The sequence below is a fragment of the Lontra canadensis genome, unplaced genomic scaffold (genome assembly GCF_010015895.1).
Source record: "Lontra canadensis isolate GAN:19392208 unplaced genomic scaffold, GSC_riverotter_1.0 scaffold13, whole genome shotgun sequence".
NCBI lineage: Eukaryota > Metazoa > Chordata > Mammalia > Carnivora > Mustelidae > Lontra > Lontra canadensis.
The window spans coordinates 310,353-330,335 of record NW_022631007.1 but is presented as its reverse complement, the minus strand read 5'-3'; the positions used below and the strand labels follow the sequence as shown (position 1 = coordinate 330,335).

General features: G+C 36.3%; 1 protein-coding gene across 4 annotated transcripts in view; it reads left to right on the top strand.

The window, feature by feature from the left end:
* USP37 (ubiquitin specific peptidase 37) overlaps nt 1-19,983 on the top strand; it is a 79,301-nt gene that overhangs the window by 37,375 nt on the left and 21,943 nt on the right. For 3 of the 4 annotated variants that reach the window (XM_032857210.1, XM_032857208.1, XM_032857207.1), the window contains 8 exons: nt 4,144-4,275; nt 4,436-4,559; nt 5,227-5,417; nt 9,915-10,032; nt 11,316-11,395; nt 14,031-14,195; nt 15,840-15,905; nt 18,612-18,753. In XM_032857210.1, the coding sequence (XP_032713101.1) occupies nt 4,144-4,275; nt 4,436-4,559; nt 5,227-5,417; nt 9,915-10,032; nt 11,316-11,395; nt 14,031-14,195; nt 15,840-15,905; nt 18,612-18,753 (1,018 nt within the window). The remainder of the gene's footprint in view (nt 1-4,143; nt 4,276-4,435; nt 4,560-5,226; nt 5,418-9,914; nt 10,033-11,315; nt 11,396-14,030; nt 14,196-15,839; nt 15,906-18,611; nt 18,754-19,983) is intronic. The other variant, XM_032857211.1, reaches the window with a different exon arrangement.

Genomic DNA, 19,983 nt, shown 5'->3' with positions numbered 1-19,983 from the left:
ATAGGATTTCAGCAACACTCTAAATTTCCTAGATCTTACGGATATATATAGAACACTCCACCCCGCAACAACACAATACACATTCTTCTCAAATGGACATGAAACATTCTCTAGGAGAGACCATATGTTAGGCCACAAAATAAGTTTCAATTTTAAAGGTTTGAAATCATCTAAAGTATCTTTTGAACCACAATAAAATGAAGCTGGAAATCAGTTACAGATGGAAAACTGGAAATACGTAGAAATTAAGTAACACACTCTTAACCAGTAATGTCAAAGAAGAAATCACAAGGGAAATTTAAAAATATTTAGAGATGAATGAAAACTCTAGCGGCATGCCAGAATTGATGGGATGCAGCAGAAGCAGTGCTCAGAGGGATATCAATAGTAGGAAACACCTACATTAAAAAAGAAATGTTGGTGAGGCTGTGAAGAAGATAGAACCCTTAGACTTTGCTGGTGGGAATGTAAAATGGTGCAGCTGATATGGAAAATAGTATAGCAGTTCCTCAAAGAATTAAAAGTAGAATGACCATACGATCCAGCAAGTCTGTTTCTGGGTATATATCCAAAAGAACTGAGAGCAGTGACTTAAACAGATATTTATACATCCATGTCTCACCTAAAGGTGAAGGCAGCCCAAGTGTCCAGTGCATGAGTAAATAAACTAAATGTGTTTTATGCATGTAAGGGAATACTATTTAGCTTTATTTAACCAGTTTTTTAAAAAAAATTTCAATTATTTATTTGAAAGAGAGAGAACACAAGCAGGGGAAGCAGCAGAGGCAGAGGGAGAAGCAGGCTTCCTGACCAGCAAGGATCCTGATTCGGGACTCGATTCCAGGACGCTGGGATCACAACCTAAGCCAAAGGCAGACACTCAACTGACTGAGCCACCGAGGTGCCCACTGTTTAGCTTTAAACAGGAAAGAATTCTGACACATGGTACAATATGGATGAAACTTAAAGACAGGCTAAGTGAAATAAGCTGGTCACCAAAGGACAAAAACTGTATGATTTCACGTACATGAATTACTTAGAATAGTCAGATTCATGGAGTCAGAAAGTAGAGTGGTGATTGCCAAGGAGAGGGCAATAGGGAATTATTGTTAATTGGGTACAGATTTTCAATTCCAGAAAATGGAACAGTTCTGGAGGTTGATAGTGGTGATAGCTGTACAATATTGTGAGTGTACTTGATGTATCTGAAACTGTGTACCTTAAAATAGTGGAGCGCCTGGCTGGCTCATTCAGTAGGGCATGCATGTGACTCGTGATCTCTGGGTCATGAGTTTGAGCCCTATTCAGCATAGAGTTTGCTTAAAAAATTTTTTTATAAAAATGGTTAAATGGTAAATTTTATGTGTATTTTATCATGATTTTTAAAAAATGACCTCAAATCAGTAACCTAACTTTATACCTTAAGGAAGTAGAACAAGAAGACCAAATTAAACCCAAAAGTTATCAGAAGGAAGATTAGAGAGAAATAAAATAGGGATTAGAAATACAAGAGAAGTACAAAAATCAACAAAGTTGATTCTTTGAAAAGATCAACAAACCTTTATCTAAACTGATAGAATATTCACATAACTAAAATCAGAAACAGAAGTTAGTATATTACCACCAAAATAAGAAGGATTTTAAGACAATACTATGATTTCACCACCAAATTAGATAACTGGATGAAATGGGCAGATTTCTAGAAACAAGGGAAAATTGTGCAGCTCTGAAAAAGAAAGTATAAAAAGTTGAAGAAGGTATATGAACTCAAAGCCAAAATGAGATACCATTTTACACTCACTAAGATGGCTATAATTTTAAAAAAGGAACCTGAAAATAACAAAGTATGTGTTTAATTTAAAAAGTCACTAAAGAGTATACACTATATAGCATTCTATCTTTTGTTTTTTATGAAAAAAAATAATAAAATACATGTTTGCTTATATGTATAAACTTTCAAATATATAAAATGGAATATGTTAAAGTGTAATATGTAATATTTTATGTGTTTGAATTATAATATTTTAATCTGAATTTTGTGTATTACATAAAATATATAGATACTTCACTTTTTATATTTTAAGTTGCTGTGTCCCCAAGTTCACTGGTATTTTCTTCAGTGTTTGATCTGCTGGTAATCTCTTTCAATAATATTTTCATCTGTTGTGTTTTCCATCTCTAAAATTAATTTGGGGCTCTTTTGTATCTTCTGTTTCTTTCCTTTAAAGGTTTAGTGTTTTCCTTTGTACCTGTCATCACCTGAAGCATATTTATAGTAGCTGTTTTAATATCTGCAGTTGGGTTTGATTATTCTGAGACACGTGTTTAAGCTCTTTAGTGTCAAATCTAGAGAGGACTTTATTCTAAGACTAATTTAATTCCTTTTCTAAATCATGGCTCCTCTGGGATTTCTAGTAACGTCCTATGAGTTCACCTAAGTCTCTCCACTCTGGTGGGAACTCAAACAATTTTGGGTCCTGCATGAGCTCTGGGAATTATTCTGCTAATAGCTTCCCAGTAATCATTCTTTTTCTTGAAGTTCTTCACTGGTGTCATGGGGTTTTACCGCAAGCATGCACAGGCTGGTATTCAGCCGAATACTCAGAAGACTGCGTATTTCTGGAGTTCTTTGTACAGCTCCCTCCTCTCAGATACTCTGTCCCAGAAATCTTAGCAGCCTCAGCCTATCAAACTCCAGTTTCTTTCAACTCAGTACAGCATGATTTCTAGGCTCTGTTTGGGTTCCCCCTCCCTGGACAGAGTTCACAAATTGCCTGCAGCCAGAAACCCTGCATAATGGATGTACGCACGTTGTTTGTTTCCCTTCTCTTAAGGATCACAGTCGTGGTGCTGCCTGTTGTTCAGTGTTTTGTCCACTGTTTTTTTTTCATTGTCCATGATAGTAGGATAATTCCAGACCCTGATACTTTCTCATAGTCTGAAGTGGAAGTTTTCCAGGGTATTCAAAATTGACATCGCCAGTGATCAGCACAGGAATATCATGTACCTCTGAGTGTGATACCCTTGGAAGGACACAGTATCACTGTGTCACTACGTGCTTTTCCAGCCTGAACTGAATCTCTTCATGAAGAAATAGCAAACCCAACATGAGGAACAGTCCATTAAAAACCAGTGGTGGGGTGGGGGAGGTTGTATTCTTCACAAATGTCAATGTATGTTAGATAAGAGCATATCAGCATTAAATTTTATAAAGCTGCTAACTTTGCTTTGATTATATAAGAGAATCTTCTTGTTCTTGTGAAATACACCGTGAAGTATTTAGGGTTGAAGGGTTGTGATCTATGTAACTTACTTTCATGTGGTTCAGGAGGAATACAGGGAGAGGTGCATTAAATGGTAAAGTGTATAGTACAGAAGATTAACTGTTGGTGAATATGGATAAAGAATATTCTTGAGCAACTTTTTTGAGAGTTTGGGATTTTTTTTTTTAAGATTTTATTTATTTATTTGACAGACAGAGATTACAAGTAGGCAGAGAGGCAGGCAGAGAGAGAGGAGGAAGCAGGCTCCCTGCAGAGCAGAGAGCCTGATGCGGGGCTCGATCCCAGGACCCTGGGATCATGACCCAAGCCGAAGGCAGAGGCTTTAACCCACTGAGCCACCCAGGTGCCCCAAGGGAATATTTTTAAATAAATAAAAGTTTTTTTAAAAGTTTGCTTTAGAAAAGTGTTTAGCAATACCCATTAAACCTAAACACATATATCCTGTGACCCAGCTGTTCTACTTCTGGGGATATACAAAAGATAAATGAGTTAAGTTATATCTCAGGGAAAAAATTAAAATTATAAACAAGAACAAATAGCTCTTTGGATAAGTCCCCAGTTATTTTTAGCATTCATTTGAAAATGTATAATTTTCCTTATTATAATCTTACAATCCAGTGGTTCTCAAAGTATGGTCCCCAGACCAACAGCATCAGTATCAACTGGAGTCCTGTTAGAAATGCACAGTTTTGCACTCTCTCTGTCTAGATCTACAGTTTCTATTTGGGGCCGAGTGATATGTATTTTAACAAGCTCTCCATGTGATTCTGATGTGTGCTGTACTGGAGAACCCCCTACTTTAATGAACATATGACAGGAACTACTGTAATCTTCAACAGTACTATTTTTTCATTTTCAGCTTCTCCAATTTGGGAAATACCTGCTATATGAATGCTATCTTACAATCTCTTTTTTCACTTCAATCATTTGCAAATGACTTGCTTAAGCAAGGTATCCCATGGAAGAAAATTCCACTCAATGCACTTATCAGGTAATTGTTACATTCTTATTAAGTAACCTTTTACCTTATTGATTATGGAGTAGCAGAGTTATAGACACTGAAAAGTTTTATGTGCCATTGCTAACAGTCTTTAAAATATGCTAACCAAACTTCTGTAAAATAACACCAAACTTGTCTCTTCTTTTAACAGACGCTTTGCACACTTGCTTGTTAAAAAAGATATCTGTAATTCAGAGACCAAAAAAGATTTACTCAAGAAGGTTAAAAATGCCATTTCCGCTACGGCAGAGAGATTCTCTGGTTATATGCAGAATGTGAGTACTAATTGTTTTTAAACATTTTCGAGATAAGGGAAATTGAAATGATACCAGTGTATTATCTAATTTCCATTTTAAAATGAGATTTGTGTACGTGTGTTCATCACAGGTTGAAAGAACTGAGGACTTAACGTTAAGGGTTAATAAGACTCTTCTGTGTATTTTATCATATTTGGAAAATACAAATCTCGTTTGCCATAATAGGAGCTTAGGCTCTTTTAGCTACAAAGGCTATTTTAGAAAAAAAATACTTTATCTTAAAGGAGTGATTCATTTATTCATTCATGCTAATCCAACTGGTAGTTAAGAATATAAAATCTGTCATTCTTTTTTTTAATGTTTCTTTAAATTCAGTTCAGTTAACATATAGTGTTGTCTTTGTAATAAGACACTATGTGTTGTGTGTGTAATACAACATACAACACTATACAATAATATAGTGCATTCTTAGTTTCAGAGGTAAAATTAGGTGATTCACCAGGTGCAGTGTCATTTAGTCTTATTCACAAAATATGTACCCCCAGATTGTTAGAGTAAATCTGACCTTTTTCACATATGGTACTGACCTCCAAGTGCTTTAGTTGTATAAGTCACAGTGTTAGCAAGCTATCATTGTGATAGGAAATGTTTTGATCTTATGATTAAAGATATTGTGCCTTCTTAGGATGCTCATGAATTTTTAAGTCAGTGCTTAGACCAGCTGAAAGAGGACATGGAAAAGTTGAATAAAACTTGGAAGACCGAACCTGTTCCTGGAGAAGAAAATTCGCCAGATATTTCAGCCACCAGAGTGTACACCTGCCCTGTTATTACTAACTTGGAGTTTGAGGTTCAGCACTCCATCATCTGTAAAGCGTAAGTAGCCTCTAAGAAAACTCTCCGTCCTTTTAATTCTTTATGGCAAGGGATTAAAATTCTTTTAGAAGGTTTTAATTCTTCCTTTCTTTGTCATAAGGCCACATAAATGCATAGATTCTACCAAACATCTCTATAGTCTAGGTTTTGTTGGTTTTTTTTTAAAGGCAAATTTTACTTTTTTTTTTTTTTTTTAAAGATTTTATTTATTTATTTGTGAGAGAGAGCAAGAGAGAGAGAGCACGCCCACAAGCAGGCAGAGTGGCAGGCAGAGAAGCAGGTTCCCTGCCAAGCAAGGAGCCCGATGTGGGACTCGATCCTGGGACCCTGGGATCATGACCGGAGCTGAAGGCAGCGGCTTAACTAACTGAGCCACCAGGCGTCCCAAAAAGTCCACATCTTATAAATGTAGTCCATCTCCTAAAAGCTGGAGAGCCCACCAGCAGTTAATAGCTAGTTATTTTTTCCTTTTCTTCTAACATACTTTACCAACAAATTTGTTCAGGTTAGGCAAAGTTTTAATTATTGTTACTTAATTGTGGGGGTGCCAACCACATTTTTTTTTAATAGGAAAATTTCAGTGGTCCCTGACAGAAATGGCTACAGGCAGCTCAAGAAGCAAGAAGGCCATATCAAAGTAGTGGCTGCTGTCCCGTGCCAGCGGCATCAGTCAGGCACTCCCCTTACGCAGCACCCAGATATTGGGTGGATGTTTGAGATGTGTGCACCGTGCATGAAGTGACATAGCACATGGGATGTTAGATACTCCGGGCGGGTAGACTGAGCAGCGACCCAAGAGTGTGGCGAGTCTGGGTGGCAGCAAGACACTGTGAGGCCACAGCAGCAGTGGTACAACCACCTCCTTAAAGACCTTGCTTTTGTTGCTTCATTAGCACTTTTCTTTAAGACAGTTTCTTAAACACAAAATAGTTTTTGGCTCTCAGAAGATCGCATACACCTCAGATTGTAATTTCCATTGTTTAGCCTCTGTCCCATCTCACTATAGGTTAGTTTGGCCAATTTGCCAAGTGTACTTATTTTTTTAAACTGTTGTAGTTTAAATGGAATGTAGTTTAAATGCTGTAGTTTAAATTGTTTTCAATTACTTTATAAGGTATTTTGGTATGGCAGTATATTATTGAATATGAAGAATTCTCCATTCAAAGAACTTATCTAAAACTAAGTGGTATTCTCCATAAAACCTTGTGCAATCTTCCCTATCTCAGTAATAACAGTTCTATACTCAGAGTTTATCAGCCCAAAAACGTGGTGTGTTTCTTAACTCTTCTCTTTATCTTGCATCCCTCCATCTCATATGTCAGGAAATCCTTTCAGCTCTTCCTTCAGAGTATATCCGAGGATCTGACCTCTTGCCACCATTCTGATCAAAGCCACCATCATCTCTTGCCTGGATTGTTGGAATACCTTCTAAACTGGTCTCTGTGTTTCTATCCTATCTCTCTCTTTAGTCTTTTTTGAACACATTAGCCAAAGTGATCCATTTAAAGTGGAAGTTAGATCATGTTAGCCCTCTCCTTAACCTATAAAAGCTGAATTTCTTACTGTAATATGCAAAATCCTGTATGATCTGTTTTTCAGCAGCTTCTCTTCCCCCAGTTAACTCTAGCTTGATCTCCTCCTACTCTTGGCCTTCCTCATTCTGTTCCTACCAAATTAGCTTCCTTTCTTTATTTTTTTTTTTAATGCCAGATCCTGGTACCTAATAACCTTTTCACTTACTCGTCCCTTTATCTCAGAATCTCTTTCCCCATATTCCCCTCCATATCTTTATGTAAAAGCCATTTGCTCAGTAACGCATTTTCTAGACATTTACCCTATTTAAATTCCAACTATCTACTCTGATCTTTCACTATTTTTTTCCCTTAGCACTTATCACTATCACTTTAACATACCATACATATTAATTATATGGTTGGGTTTTTTTTTTAAGATTTTATTTATTTATTTTGAGAGATACAGATAGTGGGGGGGTGGCGGGAGCAGGAGCATGGAGGAGACAGAGAAGCAGGCTCCTTGCTGAGCAGGAAGCCCAGCACTGGGCTCCATCCCAGGACCCTGAGATCGTGCCCTGAGCCAAAGGCAGACACTTAACCATCTGAGCCACCCAGGCACCCCTACTTATATGTTTTTTTACTGTCTTTTCCCTCCAATATAGCTTTGTGCAGTGAGGTATTTTATCTTGAGTTTGTTCATTGCTGTAACCCCAGTGCTACTAGAACAGTTTCTGGCATATATGAGGCATGTTTACTGATGCCTAAGAAATTGCCCAAATTCATCAACTTAGAACAGTATTTATTAACTCAGTTCCATAGGTCAGAAGTCTAGGTAGGGTGTGGCCAAGTTCTCTGCTCATGGTGTCAGAAGACTGAAGTCAAGGTATTGCTTGTTCTTATCTGGATCCCCCTCCACAGTCATTAAAGTTGTGGGCAGGATTTCGTTCCTTATGATTGTGGTACTGAAGTCCCCATTTTCTTCCCGGCTGTTAGCTGCAACTACTCATTTACAAAAGGCTGTCTGTAGGTTCATGCTCTATGGCTTCCAGAGGCAGTTCACAGCAGTCCTGTTGGTTTTCTTTCAGGTCAGCAGTACATGTCTGAGTTTGAATCCATGACTTCCTCTGTTTGAGACCTCTAGACCCAGATTTAAAGAGCTCAAGTGATTAAGTCTGACCACTCAGATAATCTCCTTTTTTTTAATCAACTCAAGATTAGTAACATTAATCATATCTGCAAAATCCCTTTGTCTTAAAGCAACTTGATCATGGGAGTGAAAGCTCATCATGGTCACAAGTTCTCTTTAAAGGGGATGGAATTAGGGGCACCTGGGTGGCTCAGTGGGTTAAGCCCCTGCTTTCCACTCAGATCATGATCTCAGGGTCCTGGGATCGAGCCCCATGTCAGGCTCTCTGTTTGGTGGAGAGATTGCTTCCCCCTCTCGCTCTTGCCTGCCTCTCTGCCTACTTGAGATCTCTGTCAAAAAATAAATAACATTTGGGGCGCCTGGATGGCTCAGTGGGTTAAAGCCTCTGCCTTTGGCTCAGGTCATGATCCCAGGGTCCTGGGATCGAGCCCCGCGTCGGGCTCTCTGCTCAGTGGGGAGCCTGCTTCCCCCTCTCTCTGCCTGCCTCTCTGCCTGCTTGTGATCTCTGTCAGATAAATAAATAAAATCTTTAAATAAATAAATAACATTTAAAAATTAAAAAAAAATTTAAAAAGGGGATGGAATTGTACAAAGGATAAGGGTCATCTTAGAATTCTGCCTATCAGATAGAGGCACTCAAATATTTGTTGAATGAAGGATATATTTTTAAGATCTCCAGTCTTCAACTGGGGCAGGAGATTGAATATTACTAAAAATGCTGCTATACAGAGAGAAGGAAAAACATCAACTAAAACTATTTTTAAAAAACAGAATTTGCTTCCAGATAAATACAGTGTTTTGATCTCTGAGCCATTTTTAAAAATTCTGTAGAAATATATCCAGTGATCAAACAGTTCTACTAATAGAAATTCACCAGAACACCTAGAATTTTTTTTAAAGATTATTTTATTTTAGAGTGCATGCTTGGGGAGGGGCAGAGGGAGAGAGAGAATCTTAAGCAGACTTTGTGCTGATCATGGAGCCTGTCCTCATGACCTGAGATCATGACCTGAGCTGGAACCAAGAGTTGGATGCTTAACCAACGAAGCCACCCAGGCACCCTAAGAACACACAGGATTTTTATTTTATTTTCAGTGCAAACGGTGTTTTTATTATTAAAGCACGGGTACAGGACCTGTGAGCAGAAAGAGTTGCTGAACACATAGAATTTTAAAGCATTGTTTGTATAATCAAAAACTAGAAACAATGCAAATGTCCATCAGTAGTAGTGTAGATAAATTATTGTGTTCCCAGAGCAGCTTAATGTAAGCCAACAGTGAAGGTGCACTATAGCCACATGCAGCAAGCATGTTTGAATCTCACAATCATGTTGAACAAAAGATACTAAAAACATACTGTATGCTTTCATTTATATAAGGTTCAAAACCAGGCAATACTCACCTGTTGTGTTAGAAGTCAGGATAATAGTTACTTTTGGGAGAAAGGAATAGTGACTGGAAAGGGGCACATGAGAGGGCTTCTAGGGAGTTTATAATGTTTTATTTCTTGATTTAAGTAAGTGGTGTTAACTGATAATTCGTGAAACTGTACTGATAATTCATGAAACTGTACAACTTTGGTTCACTTTTCTATGTGTATGTCGTACTTCAGTGTTTTTAGCTTTTGGGGCTTTTTAAAAAAAATGAGCATTCTGATAAAGTACTTAAATACTTGCAAGTCTCACGTGTTGTATATTGCTTATCAACTAAGGATAGTCTTTGTCAGTACCTGCGAAGTTCTCTGCAGGCACAGTGTTTCTGAAGTATATTTGTATTTGTTTTGTATTGCACAGTTGGACTTCTAAATGCTTCCCTTTGTCTTCTTTTATTCGGACAGATGTGGAGAGATTATTCCCAAGAGAGAACAGTTTAATGACCTCTCCATTGACCTTCCTCGAAGGAAAAAGCCACTCCCTCCTCGTTCAATTCAAGATTCTCTTGATCTTTTCTTTAGGGTAAATAATATCTTTTGATATCTTCACATACCTAAGTTTTATATAGCATAAATAATTGTATTTGAAATTGGTTTCTTTAAGACAGAGTTTCAACAAAATTACATGAAGGGAAAAACAAATGAGAAATATTTATAAAATTTAATTTTAAGAGCTTGATAAATCTAATTGTTAACTCATCGAAGAAGACTTTTGATTGGCTAAGTAGAATATACATGAATTCAATAGCAGGTGTTTTAGACAACCTTAGAAGCAGTTATTTGTAAACAAATATTAACTTGAAGCATGTGCTAAAATTTGGTGGTGTTGGTAAAAATTAGAGATGCTATATGAGTTTGTATCTAAGATCTGAGGAATGAAAAAATACTCTTTTCTTTTCCTTAGGTTGTATGTAACCTGTTAGAAACAAAAGGGAAAAGTCATGTTTAGTCAAAGCTGTAGATAAATATGTTTCTGTGATGTACTGTCACAGATACTCAGCAAGTTTTGGGGGCATAATTGGACCTGTTGTGTAGCGGTCCTTTATAACCGAGGAAATTTGCCAGGATCACCCTTTGTCTCTTTAACAGTGGGTCTTGTTTTGTTGTAGCAAATAGGCAGGGTTGTCTTCCTGAGGTTTAAAAAAAAATTCTGTTCTTTAAATGATGAACATTCAGCTCCACCCAAAGATAAATACTCTGCTTTTCTTTTTGTTTTATCATTCCTTACTATTCCTGTTATTATCATAGAATTTGAAGCTTTTCCTGTGTATCTTTACCCCCATTTTTTAAGGATTTCTTGTTTCAGTTTTCTCTAGGTAATGATATCCACCCCAAACTTTGGTCCTTTTAGAACAGTTCTTAGTGGGCTGTCACCAGAAGATTGAGTTCCATTATAAGAAAGGGGTAGAGTTACACCTAACAGACCAGGAACTCCGCCTAACCCAAAGGTGATCTTATCTCTGCTATGGCCAAATGTTACAATCTGGATATACTCTTGGCAGTGGTTCTTGTGCATCCATGGGGAAAAGGTTGAGAATCTGCTACTGTAGAGTCTAGTTGCTGTCAAAAATTGAGATGTTTCCATGGTAAAAAAGGAAATTAGGAATTCTGAAATAGGGCATGATATTATATCTATTATGAGGATTAGGTCAATTTAGTAAGGCTTGTGACTCTAGACACAAAATTTAAACTGGTTGGAGTTGTCATTGCACTACACTAGTTGACTAGAAAAGAATGTTAGCATATAATGGGGTAGTGCTGATTCAACTTCATGCTTCTTTATTCTTCCCTCTTGTCTCTTTGCAGGCAGAAGAACTTGAGTATTCCTGTGAGAAGTGTGGTGGGAAGTGTGCTCTTGTCAGGCACAAATTTAACAGGCTACCCAGGTAAAATGAATTGCTCTTCAGTTTTTCTTCTTTAAGGTACTCACAGATATTACTTGTTAGTGGCTCACTAGAATGGATTGGGAAAGCAAAGCTGAGGTAGGAGAAGGTAGAAGATGGAAGGTTAGGGTGCTCTTATGTAAGAAAGGAAGACGATTTGGAATGCTGAACAAGGGAAGTCACTTGAGATTCCTTGAAAGATGGCCGTAAGGACATAGCTGGTGAAACTTTGGAACAATGGTAGGGACTAGGTAGTAGATTTTTAATTTGGTAATGTATGACATCCAGTTATAATTTGCAGTTTGATTATGTGCTAGCCTCCTCTTCTCCGAAACCTTCAGTAAAAATCTTCCACAAATACATACGTGTGTGTGCATGAAAATAAAACAAGAAGAGTAATTTTCTGCAGGGGTTTGTGGTGTGGTTTTTTTTTTTTCCTTTATTCAAAGCATCTTGTAAGTTAGTAAGTTTCCTATAATCAAAACAATTCAGAATTAGGAATGAAATTAACTTACATTAGCTCTGTGTAAACATACATAAAACCAAACTAGTTAGACAAAATATGATGTGATTATAGTGCAGCTTCTAGTTCTTTCCAAGAATAGATCTCAACCACAAACAAGGTTGTTATTATTAAGTATTTATGTGGCACTTTGCCTGCAAAGTGCTTTACTTTCTTTTATTAGCTTCACTTTTCTGTAAGTGTAGAGTTTCTGGAACCTAGCCCCTAGAGACTAGTTCTTTTACATTCCATTATCTCTTTTCTAGAATGAATTTCTTTTAAAGAAATGACTTTCTAAATCATAGCAGTATTATATTGACCATTTCCTACTCGAGAGACTTATTCTTTCCTATTGGTGAGTGTTTTTGAGGCAGGAGGTGGAGGAGACAAACCTTAAGGCAAAGGATTGATTGTTACCAGCTGTCATTAACTAAGGGAAGCATGTACAATTTGAAATACTTGTTTGACCTGGCAAGCTGAATGTCTAATCCTTTTTCTAGTGTCTAGCTATTTGTTCTTTTAGTGAGAAAAAAAAAATAACCAAGGGAAATTTTTTCCCTTGGTTTTCCTTTTTTTCTGGTAGGTCGCTTGTGTTACAGGTCTACTTATTCTGAACTTTAGAAGCCTTTGTATCATAAATCCTGATTGTCAGACTTTTGCATTTCAGTATTAAAGCCAGTTTACTTTTATTCTTGAAGGACCGGGTATCTTTATCAAATATGTTCAGTTTTAGTCCACCTCATCTTTGTAGAAAAGTGATTTTGACTATCATCTGTCTGTTTTATATTACCTTTTATTTTGGTAGGATTATTTGGACATTTAGTGGAAATATTTGACATTAGTTTTAATCTCTTCAGACCATTTAGATCCTTGTGTTCTCTCAAGTTGTGAATTTGAAGATTGAGTTCTAGCATACTTTCTAAAGAAAAACATAGTAACTTTAATTTACAATTTTTTTAGTTTATGGCTTCTGTGATAAAGATATATATGGTAAGAAAGGAAACCGTTCTCCATAAAGCAGACATTATTTTGCCTAGAATTGAGGTTTATTCCCATAAGAGTTCTGAAATTCAAATTTTAAAGTGTTCTTGTGGGCTATGAAATATATTTAGTCCATCAAGCAGAGATTATGGTCTGTATCAGAGGTGAAAAGCCTGGCACAATAGTAACTAAAAAGTGTTTCTACAGAGCTAAAAGCCTTTTCAGACCCGCAACCCAGATTTGGCATGTAAATTTTGGAGAACTTTTTGTAAGTTGAGAAAACTTTCCTATTTCTTTCTTAGCTTTTTTCCAGAGAAAGTGCTACACATTGAAATAAGAGCAGTTCTTGTCAAGAGTGCCTGGGTTACTCAGTTAAGTGTTTGACTCTTGATCTCAGCTCAGGTCTTAATTATGGGGTCATGAGTTCAAGCCCTGTGTTGGGCTCCATGCGGACATGGAGCCTACTTTAAAAAAAAAACAGTTCTTGTCAAAAATCATCGTGAAAAATTTAATGTTCACCGTCAAACATAAGGGCTATTTAACACTTTAAATTACCATTAATTGTTATATAATGCCTATTTTTTGTAAACTATGTAACATTAAAGTAAATAATTTAAGGATTTAACCCAATACCAACATTTTAGTAATTTAAAAATATATTTTTTTAGGATTTATATATTTATTTTAGAGAGGGAATCAGGGGGAGGGGCTCAGAGGGAGAGAGAAACTATACAGACTCCATGCTGAGTGTGGAGCCCGACTTGGGAGCTCAGTCTCATGACTCTGAGATCATGACCTGAGCCAAAGCTGAGAGTCCGATACTCAACCGACTTCATCACCCAGGTGCCCCCCAATACCAACATTTTAAAATACAATGTGTTTTATTTGGTGTTTTTTTTTCTTTTTTTTTCTGTGAGCATTATAAATATTTTACCCAGACCTCATTTATCCACCCAGTGCCCATGTTTTATTTTTATTTATATTCTTAGTACCTAGCATAATGCCTGGCACGTGGCAGCTCTTCAGTAAACGTTCTTTGAAGGATCTTTAGCCAAAAGTGTTCTTTAAGTCAAAAGCTGTCTAACATGGTTAGTTACTGGTAAGAGAGCTAGCTTTGTTATGTGTGAACTAGTTGTGTCATCTCCTGTTTTTCAGGATCCTCATTCTGCATTTGAAACGATATAGCTTCAATGTCACTCTCTCACTTAACAACAAGATTGGGCAGCAAGTCATCATCCCAAGATACCTGACCCTATCCTCTCATTGCACTGAAAATACAAAACCACCTTTCACCCTTGGTTGGAGTGCACATATGGCAATGTAAGTCCTTGAGAGAGAATTTCTTTACCATTCCTTTTGAAGTAGAAGGGCTTTAGTATCTGATCAAAACAATGACTGAACTAGATAACACGACTCTCAGGTAAAATCGGACCAAGAAGGAGATGTTAATTTTGCTTTATTTTGGGATTTTGTGTCAAATTACTGCCTGATGGAAGTAATTAAATAAAATGCTTAAAGTTTTTCTGAGTACAGTAATTGCCTTTCATAATAAGTTAACCTTTTTAGAGAGTGCTATTAATCTTTTAGATCACTAGAAGACAAGTTTGGTACATTTGGGGAATATAAATCAAACTTGCTTGTTCATAAGAGTCACTGAACACGAAAAAATACTAATTCTTGTGTTCTTTCCTAATAGTTCTGTTTTAGTAGATCTGAGATAGGTCTTGAAAATAAGTATTTTTAAAATGCCTTTGCTGACTCTTTGGGATATGCAAGTTTGAGAAATGGTGTACTAAATTTGATTTAGTGCCCCCCAGATTGATTGTATTTTGATAAATGTATTATCACCAGTGTGAATGAAGAACTTCTGTGGTTCCTAGAAATTTTTCTGTGATAAAAGAAATAACCTTTATTTTTTATTTTGCGTCATCATGTGTGCTGGGAAGACCTTAGAACTTCTCTGAACATGGCTCTTTCTTGCATTACTCTTGTTGCATTACTTTGGAGCCATGTATTATAGTTCTTTTTTATACTTGAACTCTAATTTGGAAGAATCACAAAGTTCTCCAACTTTAGAAGTGAAAAGGATCTTAAAGATTTTGTCTAAATTTTTAGCTTACAGAGAAGATCCAAGGAGAGTAAGTGATCTTCTTAAGGTCACGATGCAGTTAGTAACTGGAAGAGCCAGATCTCTTGGCTAACGTAGAATAAATAGACCTTTCAGAAGGTGAATGTATTTGCTAGCGATAATTGATTCAGTTTTATAAAATGTATTTCCCTTGGATTAATAATTGAAATATATGCTACATTGTGTAAGTTTACACTGAAGGACTCTTACTAATAAAGATATTTTCCGAGTCTTGAGTGTTTCTGGGTTTTCTCTTACGGGCTTTTATCAGAATAGGTGTTTTTGCTTAATGCAAACTGCCCTCTGCTGGTAGAACTGTTACTCTTTGTGGCCATCAGTGTGGGTGATTTATGATCACAGGCCTGAAACCAGGCTCTATGATTCCACAGTGGAACGGCTTGAATACTTTGGACAAGTTCTTTGACCTGTGTGTGGGGAAATAATAGGATGGTGTGAACATTAAGTGAGGTAGTACACATGAGCTCTTACTCCAGTGTCTGAGAACCAGTAAGTCCTCAATAAATGAGAGCTATTATTGTTTTATTGCTTAAAAGTAAAGAACTGAGGCAAGATAATTTTTCCCAAGTTGTTCTTTCATATGCATTACCTTTGACTTCATTTCCAATGCTGTTTTTTTAGATCATTGGATCAGGAAGAGCCTACAGATGGTGTTTTGTTTTGTCTTTTGGCCTCTATTGCTAGTAGAAGTATTATAATTATTTGCTTTTCAAAAGGATATATAAGGAGCTATAGTATAGAATAATTCAGTTTGTAAGTTAAATATATTTTTTAATAATGTAATTATATACATTATATATTTTCTAATTTTCTGATAGTTCTAGACCATTGAAAGCCTCTCAAATGGTGAATTCCTGCATCACCAGCCCTTCTACACCTTCAAAGTGAGTTATATTTCTTGTGTACCCAAAATTTGTATTTTTAAGGATTTGGCTACCCTAATTTCCAAGATTATCCCCTCTCCTTTTCTTTGTTTTTCTTTGCATGATAACTGCTCTGTATTACTATACTTTGTAATTTTCCTGAATCTGCTTTGAAGTATAGGATATAACAAATCTTTAACAGAATGAAGCACATTCAGATGATCTTCTCAAAATTTTGTTTTTAAACTTCTTAAATCATCTGTTAATCCGTTATATTTTCAACCTACAACTATAGAAATTGGCTGATGACAAGGGATTTTAAGGCCTGAAGGGATAGATAACCACTGTTGGTATAAAGCACTGTTCCTCAGAGCTACACATGGGGTTCCCAAAATATCTTTTCACCTGTTGCTAGCCAGTCTGGGACTTCTATCTTAGACACTGAACTGGAGCAATTCTGAAAGGCAACAAGAAAACAAACACACGGTGAAATGTAGCTATTCTATCAATGTTCTATATTTTTTACTTAAGGTGGAAAAATTTGTCCAAGAAGGGAAGCAGATACTTTAAAAAAAAATACAGCTCCTCTATGATTTAACTAGAACCACAGTTCCTGATTAAACAGTTCTAAATGACTTGGTTGTCATTTATCTTTTAAAATTCATTTTTCTGAAAATTTGATGTCCCAAAGTACTTTTAGAAAAGAGACACTTCTGTTGTTTAAGGGCTTTGGGGGGCTTATATAACCATAAAATGATATTTGGGAACTGCTATTTTCTTTTCCTCCTGTTAATTATTTTTCAGTGCAATTAAAACCAGATGACTAACATGACTAGAAATCTGAAATGGTACCGATATGAATACTCTTGCCCGTTCTCAAGATACAAATGAGCAATACCACTTGGCTGCTTAGAAAGTGAGCAAGTGATGCATTTACAGGATGAATATTTTTCCTTACTACAGGCAAGCTGCCTTCTGTGAATATAGTAATTATTAATGGAATGCACTCTTTATGTACCAAATCACTATAGTTTCAAGAAGGAGAGGGTTTCATTGGGCATCATTATATTTGGCATGGTCATCTGTTCTCCAGGGTCTACTGGTAATGAGAATTTGAGAGTTGGTCAATAAAGGATAATTAGGCCCTCGAAGACCTGTCATGCCGATCAAACTTAAAAGAGGCTGAGTTATGAACAAGAATACCGTTGGTTCTTCTGCAATGTCCTTTGTCACATTTGACCCTGGTATATTTGTAGCCAGGTGTCACCGTCCTTCAGCAAAGTGTTTACATGGGTAAACAAATTAATACATTCAGCTTTGCTTGGTGAGCATGAAATCAGAAATGAGGAATTAAGATGGCTAATTGGCTATTTCTAAGTTATACTGAAAACCCTTTTGAACACATAATGGGAGGCTATTTAAGCGTATAGGCTGGAGTGCAGTGATAACCTGGGTGCTCTCAGCCAGACTATCTTTGGGTTTATCACTGACCACTTGCCTCTTTTCTTTGATCTACATTGCTATGCAATCCTCCTGGTTTCCATTGTGGCCTCTTATTTCTTGGTGCCATCATTCTATATGTTTATTTACAGTTTTTACATTTAGATTAATTGCATTTTTCCAATTTCCGTTTTAGTTTTTTTTTTTTAGTATAGTATATGAATTTATGTTAACCTCCATCAAAGAAGTTCGTGCTCTTAGACCTTTACCACTTTTTCTTTTAGTTTATTTTCAGCTCACTTAGAAGACAATGCAGTAACACCTTACTTATCTGGTATCACTGAAGAATGATATTTGATATTCCACATACAAATTTTTACATAGCTTAATATTGCTTTTTTAAGCATTAATCTCTAAGATGCTTAGCCATTTTAGATGGTTATATACTCTGTAACCTTAAAGAATTCCTTCTATTCCTAAATAAAACACTGAAGATAATTTAAATATATTTTAATGACTTAGAATCAGCATTATGAGTGTCACTTACTGCCCTGTGTTTTAATATGATAATGCCCTCAGAGGCTTTTAATTCTTATAAAACAGTTTATATTAAATGACTTCATAGTTCTTTATTGCCCTTTTTGTGGTTATTCTCTCTCATTTCCTAGCTCTCATTTCTTGATGAACTTGCTATGTTATTTTATACACCATTTCCTGGGAAAGAAAGGGTCCGTGTCTAAAGAGTAAAGTACATTGGCTTTGAAACTACTGCTTTTCTCAGAAGCCTTTTTTCTTACTTTTGAATCCCTGTGTTCTGGAAAGTAGAGGTTGCCAGAAGTCTGACCTACATATAATTGGATAAGTGGAATGTTACTGTTAATTTTAAAATACATGGATCATAATTTAAAAGATCAAAAATTAGCCCTCATGCACAGTGTTGTCAAAAACATTTTTTCATTGCTATGTCTGCATGCATTCAGTAGAGAACTTGCTTTATAAAAACAAAAACTTTGGGGTTGATCATTAAAAGAAAAAAGGCGCAAAGTGATTGGTTTACAGATGGATTTTATTATAGCATAACAGTTGTCAAATTTTCAAAGCATGGCTGTTTTGGAGTGGGGCAAAGGTAATGCTTAAATACACCACTTTTGCTATATCTTTTTTTCTCTGTAAATCATTTTCCATAATGGAAAAGTTTTTTATTTTGGTATTTACACATCAAGGGAATAACAAGGACAAATGTTAATTTATCAGACTCATAGAGTTTTTTTTTTTCTTAAATTACAGGAATTTCCCCTTCAAATCCAAGAGCTCCTTGGCTTTATGCCTTGATTCAGACAGTGAGGATGAGCTGAAGCGCTCTGTGGCCCTTAGCCAGAGAATCTGTGAAATGTCAGGCTGCGAACAGCAGCCGGAAGACCTGGAAAAAGTAAGTAATTTCTCATCAAAATACTTGACAAATACTTGTATAGCTCTTACTGTCCAAACAAATGCCTTTATAATGAGCATTGGCAAACTTTTTTTTAAGCAAACTTAATAAAATAGTGTAGATCATAAATTCATAAACTGAATGGGTCTTTTGAAACACTAGTTTTAAAGAGTATACTTTCTGTAACTACAAAACCAGTCTGTTTAAAAAATGGACTGGGACAGGGTGTCTGGGTGGCTTAGTCGTAAAGCATCTGCCTTTGGCTCAGGTCATGATCCCAGAGTCCTGGGATCCAGCCCCGCATCAGGCTCCCTGCTCAGCAAGGAGCCTGCTTCTCCCTCTTCCACTCCCCCTGCTTATGCTCCCTCTCTTGCTATATTTCTGTTAAAAAAATAAATAAAATCTTTTAAAAAAATAAAAATGGATTGGGACTTTTTTTATTGAGGTGTAATTGACATTTTAGTTTCAGGTGTACGGCATATTGATTCAGTATTTGTATGTTTTGCAATAAGATTACCTCAGTAAGTCTAGTTAACATCCATTACCATACATAGTTAGCAAAAAAAAATTCTTTTCTTGTGGGAAGGACTTCTAAGATCTGTTCTCTTAAGCAGCTTTCAAATCTGCAATAAAATACTAACAGTAGTCTAATTCTGTACATTACATCCTCATCATCCTCATGACTTATTTATAACTGGAAGTTGGCCTGCTTTACCCATTTGTCTGTCTGTCTGTCTCTGTCTCTCTCTCTCTCTCTCTCTCTCTCACACACACACACACACACACACACACACACAGGCTTCCACCCTAACTACAAGTAGTCTGTTCTCTACATCTGTGAGCTTGGTGGGGTTTGGTTTTGTTTTGTTAGACTCCACATGTAAGCAAGATTATATGGTATTTGTCTTTTTCTATCTGACTTATTTCACTTAGCTTAATACCTTCAAGGTCCATCCATTTTTTTGCAAATGGCAGTGTTCTGTTTTTTTGTGGCAGAATAGTATCCTATTGTATATGTATACCACATTTTTATTTATCCATTGATGGACACTTGGGTTGTTTCTGTGATTGATACTTTAGCAGTGACAGGTAAATTGCTTTCTCCTGTTAATCTTCAGAGCTACTTTTACGTGTGGGTCCTGAAGTAATCATTTGCTTTATTTAATACTAATTGTTAATATATGGGGGACTGTATCAAAAGAAATGAAATCTTGCCATTTGCGACGACGT